Here is a 12489-nt window from a genome sequence, read left to right as displayed (position 1 = left end):
GCCACCTAGTGGAGAAAACTAAGGCTGTTGGTGAAAACGTGAAGCAAATGAATAAGTGCCTTTCAGGGAGTGTTTCCAAAATGGAACTGGTGAAAGACGGGTGGCAGAAGTTTGATCGTGATCTTGAGATACATTCCATGTGGAATTCAGATAGAGAAAAGGAACTAGGTGACCTTGAGCGGTCAAATAGTTCAGCAGAAAGTGCATTGAAGAAACCTGTAAAAGAATGTGTTGCAGTTCCATGCTTCTTCACTGATGCAGAGAGGAGGTCTATAATGGATACCACCCAGATCGCTGGGTTCAACTGTGTTGTTGCCTTTAACCCCTATGTTGGTGGAAGGAAAGTTGATGATGTTCTGGTTGGCTACTTCTGTGAAGAGTTTGGCAAGAAATATAAACTGAATATCAAATCAAATAGTAGGCCTTTACTGCGACTCGCTCAGGAGGGCGAAAAGTTTAAGAAGTTGATGAGTGCAAATGCTTCAGATCTGCCTATGAATATGAAATGTTTGAATGATATTGATATCTCTGGGAAAAGGAACAGGGGTCACTTTGAAGAAATGTGTGACAGCCTGTTGTCTCAATTGGAAAATCCTCTGCACAGCATCTTAGAGCAAGCAAAGCTCAAGAAGGAAGATCATTCCCTTTTACAACAAAAAGTCAATGATTGTGTACAGCTGTATGGAGAGGCAACTCAAGTCACAGAGGGATGTCAAGAGTCCCTACTTGGAACAAAGCTTAGTGAAGCAAAGGTTCTCAAAGTTTTGTGGAAAACATTTATGGATTGCAGAGAGAGGCGTCTTAAGAATGTTGAAGACATTAAGACTAGCCCAATTGAGTTGCCTATGGATCACGGTCCTCCATGGTGGATTGGACAGACGGTTATGAGGGACAAGCTGTCTGACATTTATGAGAAAGCTGTCAATGAAGATGACAGAAACGAGAAGGAGCAAAATTATGCCAAAAATGCAGTTGAAGAATGTGTATATGAGATGAGAGACAAACTGTGTGGCATTTATGAGAAATCTGTCAGTGAAGATGACAGAAACAGTTTCATCCGGAAGCTTGAGGATAATAGGAGGCTTATCAGTGAGTCAGCAGTGCCTGACACATGCGTGCCTGGAAATATGTGTCCCAACCCTAGGGTTGAAACAAGAGGGGGGGGTATGTGACAGGAAGTCAGGTAAATCTGGGAATGTAGTCACTGAGAGGAGACACATTCCCACCTGCTTTGAAAAGTTCACTGATACTATAGGGTGTTGGCTGCAAAAAGAGCCAGCAGGAAGTTGAAAACCATTCAGCTGTTCAGAATGAGGAGATCAAGGCCTCTATAATTTGTCCAGAGAAAATCTATTGAGTGCTGCCTCCTGTCGCTGTGTGAGCTGGGAAGAGGAGGACAGACATACGTGTACCTCCCGACGCCGTGTGGGCATGGGAGAAGGACTGCTGCCGCCTGTCGCCGTGTGGGCTGGGAGAGGGGGACAGTCGGATGTGTGCCTCCCGACAAGCTGGTGAGCATGGGAGAAGACCCCCTACAGCGATGTGAAGCTAAGGAGGGTAACCACGAGTGAAGACGTCTCAAAGGTGAGAAGACAAAGTGTTCCATGTGAAGAGTGTGAAGAGTAAAGGATCCTGTTATAAATGAACATGTGCTGTGTGAAAGAAAACAAAGGGACATGTTCAATGGACAATGTTTGTGCTGTGTGAAAAGCAAACAAATGGACATTTGAGTGTCTGCTGTAGGATCAGCAGTGTCGGCCCAACAGTAGGTTGGGAAGACTTCTTAGGTAGGTTCCAGCGTGAGAAGGTAGCCGCCCACAGAGGCAAGGATTTATTTTGTCTTTTATTTTATTTTGGCTGTTTTGACGCTTGCAATTATGTGAAGTAAATTGCATGAATAAATCAGTCTTGTTTTCAACCTCTGCTCGGCTATCTCTCTGTGAAAACGCACCCCCAAAGGGGTCACCCATACGCCTACCACCGAGCTAATCCCTTACAATATATATATATATATATATATATATATATATATATATATATATATATATATATATATATATACACACACACACAGACACACACAGTATTATACATAGACACACGACACACACACATTATACATATACATAAACACACACACACACACACACACACAGTATTATACATGTACATAGACACACACACACACACAGTATTATACATGTACATAGACACACACACACACACACACACACACACACACACACACAGTATTATACATGTACACACACACACACACACACACACACACAGTATTATACATGTTGTGAGGGATTAGCTCGGTGGCAGGTGTGGATGACCCCTTTGGGGGGTTAGTTACACAGGGAGATAGCCGAGAAGTGGTTGCAAACAACAGTTTGGTTTATTCTTGCAATTTACTTCACACAAGTGCAAGCCTCACCTTGAGTAGTCTTCACACTTGTTACCCTCCTCAGCGCACATCGCTTCAGGAGGTCTTCCCCTTGCTCACACAGCTTCAGGGGGCATCCCTTCTCCCATGCCCACACAGCGTCGGGAGGCACACATTTGACTGTCCTCCTCTCCCCACACGGTGTCAGGAGGCAGCAATCCATAGACTTCCTTTGGACAAATTATAGAGGCCTTAACTTCCTCATTTTGAACAGCTGAAGTCTGTTCACCTTCCTTAAGCCGTCCTGGCTACCTTTTCAGCCGACACCCTATAGTAATTGGTGAACTTTCTAAACCAGGTGGAAATGTATCTCCTGTCTGTGACACACACACACACACACACACACACAGTATTATACATATACGTAGACACACACACATTATTATACATATACACAGACACACACACATGGTATTCTACATATACACAGACACATGCATGCACAGTATACCTACACAGATACACACCAGCACCTTTCATCTAAAAATCAGCCTGATCTAACGTACTCCTGCTGCCCCCATCTCCTGTCATGCTGTGACTTGTAGTGCGCCAGCATGTTACAGACATATTAGTTGGTAATGCAGGAGAGGAGGAGACTGTGCCTGTGCACTGGTGGGCAGGTAATGAGTATGGAGAAGTAGCCGAGATTTGGGGAAAAGTTCAGAACATGTTTATCCTCCAGAAGCATTGCACTGCTCCTAACACAGAAAATCCATCTATCAGCCTCATAGACAGAAGCCCTGCTAGAGGGAACACAGCCTCTCCCCCCCCCTCCCTCTCACCAGAGTAAGCCACATTTAGCTCACCCCAGCTTACCGGCAAGCAGGCTGCAGCCCATCCCACAGTGCAGGCTGTGCACCCTCCTCTCTCTCCTGTCCTCCAGCTGCCGGCATCTTCTTTTCTAAAGTAAAATAAGCCGGGCTGTGGAAAGGGGTGGGTGCACTGCATTCCTATTGGCTGAACAGGCAGTTGAGAGGCCGAGCAGCTATAGCCTTGGGATTTTTACAGATGGATGACCGCAACGGACACTTCAGGGACAGAGGTAAAAATCTGCGATAGCTGTTCTGAATTTACTGAGGTTGGCAAACCTGATGGGGCCTCCTACCGGTCAGTCTGCCCCTTACCCCACCAGGACACACTGGTCAGCCACTGGCTGAAAGCATTGATCGGATGGCGATCAGAAGACCTTTTGTCATTCCCCTTCGACAGTGACCAGATGTCTGGCCGGCTTCTGTTGGACCGGCTGCCAATGTCACCTGATATTCAGCTATGTTTACATCTTTGTGGTTAAGAACAAAAAGAGTATGTTGGGCGCTTGTGCCGAGGGATGGGTCCCCAGTTAGATGGAGAGAAAGCAGTCTACATAGGTAGTCAGGACTTCTAGGTTATACAATGTTCCTGTGCTATCTGAGGAAGGAGCTCTGTACGCATGCTCCGAAACGCGTTACGTCATCACTTGGAAGGCTTGAGATTCACCGCTGCCTTAGCTTGATCCGGCTCCTCCTATTGGCCTCCCCTGGTGTCGTCATCTCCTGGCTGCTGGTCGGCCTGAGGGCAGAAGCGCCACGCACAGGAAGGGATTCGGGAGCTATGAGGATAAGCATCTACTTCCATGTGAGTTTGTATTAATGTCATGCAAATAAATTTTTATTGCTACACTTAGCGGCGCCTGTTTTTCTCTCTCTTTGTGGTTAAGAGAACAAAGAAAATTCCCCCTGGGGTTTTTTTGCAGCAAAAAACTATTGAAACATTTTTTTGTAAAAGTGTATGATTTTGTTAAACAAATTGTTAAAGTTCCACATGGGATAAAATATGAGCTCTGGTTACAATATTGTGCCATCCAATATGACAACAAAAAAATTATATATGAATGGTTGCATGATCACTACCAGTTACGGGTACCAGTAATTGGTAGTGATCATGCAACCATTCATGCATTGTTCATATAATTTTCTTGTTGTCATATTGGATGGCACAATATTGTAACCAGAGCTCATGTTTGATCCCATGTGGAACTTTTTAACAATTTTTTTAATAAAATCATACACTTTTACAATACACTTTTCACTTTTTACACTTTTCAATAGTTTTTTGCTGCTAAAAAAAACCCTGGGGGAATTTTCTTTGTTCTCTTAAATAGTTTTGGGGTGTGCAGCCCTACTCCTCCCCATATGTGTTTTTCCTATTTTCACATCCTTGTGGTTTTCCCTGTGGCCGTGTTTGCATGAGCACAGTAGAACTTTTGTTAGGCCACTCAGACCCAAAGTAAATTTTTTCATAATTTATTGAATGAAGATTCTCGACTCTTAAAGTCCGTCCGCCTCAAAGTGTCTTGCAGCAGTTAAAGACGCTTTAGCAATATAAAAATTTAGCTTGAACGCTTTATATCTGAAGGATATCTACTCTTTTTTACATACCCTTCAATATAGCTTATTTTGTTTTGGATAATGAAAGCTCTACTGGCATGAGCTTAGAGTGCCGCTTTCCAAAGGAATGTGTAACTTCAATGATTAGGGCATTTCATAAAGGTAGGAATTAGTGATTACACTGCTAAACCTAATAACCACACGCAAATGTAGAAGGAGGCCAGTAAACACAGGCAACAAAATCTCGTTTGGTAGTAGTTATATACAGAAAACTAATCGCTGCATGATCGTTAAACACACTTATGGATTTGGTATCCAAAGACCATGCCATCTTTGCACAGACTGTGGGCAACATGGGGGAAATTTAGGGAAACTTAATTAGTAGCAAAAAAAGATGCTTTTTAACTTCACAATTAAAAAAAAAAGGGGTATATTTTAAGGCGCTGCTACTAATTAATTACTACAAGCAAGTGTGTATGATTATAGAGGATATACACTTATGCAGTCATAATTTGATAAGTGCTAGATATTGAATTGTAAATAAAGTGCTTGTGACAATCCGTGCTGATATCTCAATACGTGCTGTATCCCAATATGTGCGATGAATTAACAGATCACTTTAAATAAATAGTGTCATGCACATTGCAGGTGCCAGAGAACAAATATTGACACTAATAAAGGTGCTAAACAGAAGCTCTCATATGTAAACCAATGTTGTAAACGTGCTCAGTGTGGTATCCAAGTAAAGATGAAGTATATATATATATATATATATATATATATATATATATATATATATATATATATATATATATATATATATTCTTTAAAATAGTGTGCGAAGACAACAATGCATATATTAACAAAACATAGTGTCCATGGAAGTTTGTGCAAAAAGGTGTGTTATCCTTCCCTTGGTGCAAATCAAGGGTGCAGCAGATCTCTGATCCTCCACCTAGTGGAGCGGGAGTGGGGGTTGGAACGCACGCCACTAGAAGAGCGGCGGTTCCTGGATACCTGTTACCTTTAGCAAGTGCCATTGGAGGCACCTCCAAAATGTGAGTGCACTATATTTTTTAACTCCGCACTAATTCTATAATAAAATGTACTACCCCATGAAGGGATCTTTTGGATTCTTTGTGATTTAAGTATAAGTTGATGTTTGTGACCCTGACCTACCCCTAGGAGGAAGTGGTTCCCAAAGAAAGAGGAGTTTACTTCTGCTTCTGGTGAGTGGCCACTGCTTACTAGGTGGAGGATCAGAGATCTGCTGCACCATTTATTTGCACCTAAAGAAGAAGGATAACACACCTTTTTGCACAAACGTCCATGGACACTATGTTTTGTTAATATATGCATTGTATACTGTTACTCTCCAGGAGTAGGACTAAGCGGAAACTTTTTGGGTTACGACCCATGGGCAGTCCCAGAGATTATGCCATCACTTCCTGATGTAGGACTTCCAGTTTGTAACAAGCAGTTTCAGAAGAACAAATAACTCAACCCCATAAGAGGGACAGGTGCTGCGTCTGTCAGTGAACCTCAGAGAAAATAATTTTAAGGGGAAACAAAAATCCAGTTTTCTCTTTTGTTCACTGACAGATACAGCTTCAATTCTTCAGATCATTGGGATGTCCCAAAGCAGTGTCAACATGAGGGGTGGGAAAAAACACAGCAAACGCAGAATTCCCAACAAGGCTAAACATAGTCAACCAGGTAACAACAGGAGCTCAACTAGGAACAACTGAAGCTCACCACCAGAAAAAGATTTCACCCTCAAGAAGAGGAAGCCTCTGCAACTGCAGCCTGCAAAACTTTGCCGCTAATCCACCTTAATAAAACTTTGTGAATGTGTGTACAGACGACCAAGTAGCCGCCTTGCACACCTGAACTGATACCTGATGACGGAAGGCCCAGGAGGCACTAAGTGCCCTCGTAGAATGCACTTTAAAAGGGAAAGGAGGAACCTGACACTTAATGCAGTAGGCCTGCCCCATGGAATGCCTGATCCACTTAGAAATGGTCGCAGCAGATGCGGCCTGCCCCTTACAAAGTCCTTCTGTAAGAACAAACAAAGAATCTGATTTCCTAATCGGTTCAGTAACCGCCAGGTAAACCCGGATCGCCCGTACCACATCTAAGGAATGTAAGGCAATTTCCTTAGGATGTTTAGGCTTAGGACATAGGGACAGTAGCACAATGTCTTCATTCAAGTGAAACCCTGAGACAACCTTAGGAAGGAATGCCTAACAGGGTCGTAACAACACTTTGTCCCAATGAATCACCAAGTAAGGTGACCGACAGGACAACGCAGCCAACTCAGACACGTGATGTGCTGAAGTAATAGCCACTAAGAAAGCCACCTTCTGCGACAGAGTGAGCAGAGGAATTTCCCAAATATTTTCAAAGGGAGGACTTTGAAGCACCGACAGAACCAAATTGAGATCCCACAGAGGTACCAGGGATCGCACCGGAGGAGCCAGATGACGAACTCCCTGCACAAAAGTGTGAACCAAAGACTTTGTCGCCAATGGCCTTTGGCAAAAAATGGCCAGGGCGGAAATCTGGCCCTAGATGGTGCCCAGGGCTAAACGTTGATCTACACCCAATTGTAGAAACTCCAACAGGCAAGACACAGAAAAGCAGCAGGGAGAAACCCCCCCCCCCGAGACTCACACCAAGTAATATACGCCTTCCAAACTCTATGATAAACCTTCCTGGAAGTGGATTTCCTAGGCTTCAACAGCATAGTAATCACTGACTCAGACAGCCCTCTATCTTTCAATACCTCGCTTTCAATTGCTACCAGCCTTACCAGGCCTGCATATCAAGACCAGCGAGGCCAGTCTGGTGCCACCAGAATGACTGGAATTTCTTCTACCTCGATTCTGCATAGCAGTCTCGACAGAAGTTGTATTGGAGGAAAGGCATAAATCAGAGAATATTGAACCCAAGGGGACACCAGAGCGTCTGCAGCGTCGGCCAGAGGATCCTGAGACCATGACAAAAAACCTCTGCACCTTCCTGTGGAGACGGGAAGCCAGCAGGTCCACATCGGGGGGTCCTCCACCGAAGACACATATGATGGAGAACCTCCAGGTGAAGCGACCATTCTCTCGGATCCAGCGTCTGCCGACTGAGATAGTCCGCTTGCCAATTCTCCACCTCCCGGAATGTGCACAGCATAGAGGGCGGGAACATATTGTTCTGCCCACCTCAAGATGCCCGCCACTTCCTGGACCGCCAGAGCACTCTTTGTGAAGATTGACATATGCCACAGCTGTAGCATTGTCCGATTTTATTTGTACAGGGCGCCCCTGCAGACAATCCATCCACTCAGACAGACAAAGTCTGACAGCCCAAATTTCCAGTATGTTGATCAGCAACCTGGACTCCTCCGAAGTCCAGACACCTTGGGCCGTACACACTCCCAAGACAGCTCACCATCCGGACAGACTGGCATCCGTGATACAGTCCAATACAGGGGAAGGAAGGATTTTCCCAGACGAAGGGCCGGGGAGTGAAGTCACCATAGGAGAGACCCAAGTAGTCCAGCTTTGTGGACGGAGACAAAGCCGATTTCTGAAAATTCAGTGTCCATCCCAAGTCAGCTTCTAGAGCCGAGGAAGAATCGGCTCTACACACAGAAGCAGATTGTCCAGGTAACCCAGTACCGCAAACCCCTTCTGCCGTAACAAGGCCAGAACTGGGACCAAAACCTATGTGAATGCTCGAGGAGCTGAGGCGAGACAAAGGGTAACGCCACGAATTGAAAGTGCTCCACACCCATGGCAAAACGAAGAAAATGCTGATGCCCGATATATATTAGAATATGAAGGTAATTGTCCTTGAGATCGATAGAAGCCAGCAGATCTCCTTGATAAAGGAAAGCTACTACTGTGCGGATGGATTCCATCCAAAGTTTCTGAACCCGCACAAAGTGGTTCAAAGCTGTGAGATCCAAGATCGGACGAATCTTGCCTTCTTTCCTGGGAACAGTGAACAGATTTGAATATAAACCCTGGAAATGCTCCGAATCTGGAACAGGCACAATTAAGTCCCTGTGCTAACTGGTCCTGCATTGCTCCGTAAAGGCCCTGTAGCTGATCTGGAGACAGGCGTAAGTTGAAGGAAAGAACCTTGCCGGAGGCAAGGACCGAAAAGAATCAGTTTGTGGACCCATTTGTTCTGAATGAACAAGGTCCACGGATCCGGAAAGAAGCAAAGATGTCCCCCCCTTTCAGGCTGGGGAAGGCTCGTCTGCGGAACCAGAAGTGCCCGCTTTGGACTTACCATTTCAGGTCTCCATCAAAGGTACTGGTGGATCTCAAACCCTTTTCCTGCGAGCCAGCCGGACGAAAAGGCTGATTGTGAGCCAAAAAGAAAGACCACGCTTACGGCGAGGTTCCTTGCCCTTAACAGCCTGCGGAAGCAATGTACTCTTGCCACCCGTAAGGCCCTTAATAATCTCTTCCATGGAGATCAGTCAGCACCTTTTTCGAAGCCTGGTCAGTCGACCAGTACTTCAACCAGATCACGCGGCGAAGGATCACCGCTGTCACCGAAAACCCTGTGACAGTCAAGGGGGCCGCATCCAGGGATGCATCACAAAAATACTGTAACCCTGGATCAACTGATCCGCCAGGTCTGCCAGCTTAGAAGGGTGTTGACTCCCCTCCAGATGTTGGCGCAAAATCTTAGCCCGTTCCATTAAAGTCTGGGATACCATGATAATAGCAAACACCAGTCTCAAAATTGAAACAGCCACAGTGAAGAGGTATCGGACCAGAGCCTCAGCTCTTTTGGTCCGTGGGGTCCTTAAAGGACAGAATCCTCCACCGGCAAAAGTGTTGCCTTATTTAGCCTGGAAACCTGAGAATCCACCAACAGTGGAACTATCAGTTTCTTCAAAAGAGACTCCTCAAAGGGATATCTCCTAGCAAAACGCTTAGGTATTCCAACCATGCTTTTTGGGGAACCCCACTGACTAGTGGCAATCTCGTCAAAATAGGCAGGAAAGGGAAACGCCCTAGTCACCTTGGAAGATTTACAGGTGCCAAACTGCAACAGTGTTGCCGACTCACCTGCAGCTGAGTCCTCGAACTTTAAAGTTTCTCGCACTGACACAATCAGGGCCTCCACCAGCGCTTTTTTCATGCACGGCTGCCGAGTAGGACAACTTATCCTCACTATTAGAGCACTCAGTGTGCGTGGATGCAGTCCCTGTGGGCTGACTCTCTTCCGCGGCGGCCAAGTCCACCTCAGATTCTGAGGAAGCACAGGATACAGGCGAAAGCGGGGGGGGGGTGCACTTCTTGCCAGGCCTCCTTTTCAGGGCCATATCTACTTTGGCTACTAGCGACTGCAGGGCTGCCGTCATGGCCGTCAGGGCATACTGAGACCCAGAGGGTTCCGCAGCTTCTGGGAGTAGATCGGGTGGTGAAATGCGCTGCAGAGGCCACCATAAAGGGTTAAGCGGAACCGTGCTGCTCAGCAAAAAAAAAAAAAAAAGGGGAGGTCCCTCACCCCGTGCACCGCAGGGGCACAAGAATCAGCGCATCTGCGGTGCTGTATAAAGCATTGGAAGGATAGAGTACCCCAAGAGACTTGCCACCTGAGCTGGAGAGCGCCAAAACTTTTGGAAAGAGGAAATGGCAACCTGACACTGGAGGCCCCGGCAGCCCATCACCGCATCGGACTACAAGAAAATGGCCGCCAATAAAACTCTATAGGGAAATCAAACATGGCCGCTGGACTACACAAACATGGTTGCCGAAGCCGGGAATACAGAATCCACGGCAAAATAGCGGCACTGCACGGGACCCTGGACCCCTCTGGAAGCACACAGACCCTGAGAGGGACCCCCCCCGAAGCACCTAGGTATGGATAGCGGCATCACCCACTACTTCTTAGGCCCAGTACCATACAAGCCCCCCCAGTCAAAAACACCCATGCCCCCTGAGGGGGCCAGGGGGCAGATGAGGGCACCTACACAGGGGGAACCCCACTAAGGAGAAGAGGGAAAGGTATGAGTGGGAGGAAGGACACAGGAGGGGCCTACCATCCTCAGGGAGGGCCCACAACCACCCCAACAATTCTGTGGGAAAGGAGGGGGGACACTACTCACCATACGACGGTACTCCCAGCAGTTCACCACACCATCTTGGAATGGGGGTGCTGCGGCCTGAGGTACGCTGCGACTCTGATCAGGACTGCTGTTGTGACCACGGCTATGCGACCTCGCGAGGTGTTTCACTCGTCAGCCAGACCCCGTCCAGTGGGGCTATGTCATGGCCAACCTAGCGCAGAGCTAATAGTTGAGTCGCACTCGCAAGCCAGACTGGAAAGACCATAGAGATCTAGAATATCAAGGACGTCACCCAGCCCGGCTGTTGATTGTGGTTCACACAGGAACAAAAATAATAAAGAAAAATTAAATTAAAAAATGCCAGGACCGCAGATCCCAGCAGAGAGCCAGGTCCTTACTCCTGACTAGGCAGAAAAACTGTTGTCCTACAGCAGGAAGTGATGGTATACCTGCTGGGACTGCCCCAGGGGCGTCACCAAAAAGGTTTCCACCTAGTCCTACTCCTGAAGAGAGACAGCATAAAGTCCAGTGGTCTAAAGACTTGAAGCTGTGTCCATCAGTGAACAAAAGAGAACATTTTTTTTGGCAATGCTGATATGTGCCCTACCAATTAATTATTCTGAATAGGGATACCTTTAAGGAAAAGAGCAACGCAATACTTCCATCCAAAAGCACATCTCCCTCCCATAAGTGTTGCAAAAAATAAAAAACTTCCTATCCAAAAGCAATACGCTAAAAGCCCTGCATTATGGAGTGTGCTTATTCTACCCATACCAGGACCTTTGGGTTTTTTTTAATATGAAAAGAAAAAAAATGAATATCTGCAGCAATTAGATAGCTGACATTTTACATCTCAGTCAGTGAGATTTCATGACATTTGCTCGTTCCAAGTCAGGATTTATAGTTCGTAAAATCTGTTCAGTAGTTTTAGTCAAGGGCTCAGAAAATCTACGATACAGCAGTGTTAATAAGTGACTAAGCCTTTTTGCTAAACAAAGGTGATTAATAAGTTGTTCTGAGCCAACTGTTAGGCTGCACGCTGATTTCCAGAACAAAATGTCTGAAACCTTCTACACAAACTTTACCTGTGTTCCATGATCTTATTTCTGGGTAATTCCTTCCAGAACTGTGCCAATTCCTGTGTTCCTGTACCAGATGACTGTTCCATTTCTGCAGCCATTACTAAAAAGCGATCTTGCAGTGATGCTGTGGAGGCTTTGAAAGGACATGGGGGAAAAAAAAAACACGGAACAAAACAATTCATTAAGAAGTAGAAAGTGTGGAGATTACAAGAAGAATACATTTTCTTTTGCATATTTATGGCACTTCATTATGGATGTAGAGCACAGTTCTAAGTTGAAAGGATTCTCTTTTTATGTGCAGTGCAATCCATCAGAAGCCCAGTCTGTCATGACAAGGTCCTGAGCCTTCCTTACATTATCAAACTTAGAAGATGATAAGACTGTAACAAACTTTCAACAACATAAAACATTTTCAGTTCTTTTAAAAAGGCCAGATATTCAAATTTTCTATAAAACAAGGAGCCTTAGCTGTGTTAACACTGTGCTGCCACAAAAGAAATTTAT

The 12489-nt window shown here is 45.6% G+C and overlaps 1 protein-coding gene across 1 annotated transcript in view; it reads right to left on the bottom strand.

Annotated features, from left to right (window-relative positions):
• Window positions 1-12489, bottom strand: part of MOSPD2 (motile sperm domain containing 2) — a 279719-nt gene that overhangs the window by 21668 nt on the left and 245562 nt on the right. Inside the window, exon 13 of the mRNA XM_082246726.1 lies at window positions 11989-12118. Within this exon, the coding sequence (XP_082102852.1) occupies window positions 11989-12118 (130 nt within the window). The remainder of the gene's footprint in view (window positions 1-11988; window positions 12119-12489) is intronic.

The sequence above is a fragment of the Pelophylax lessonae genome (assembly GCF_965119305.1).
Source record: "Pelophylax lessonae genome assembly, chromosome: 2".
NCBI classification, from domain to species: Eukaryota; Metazoa; Chordata; class Amphibia; order Anura; family Ranidae; genus Pelophylax; species Pelophylax lessonae.
The sequence above is the reverse complement of the archived record's forward strand: the minus strand, read 5'-3'. Positions and strand labels throughout refer to the sequence as shown.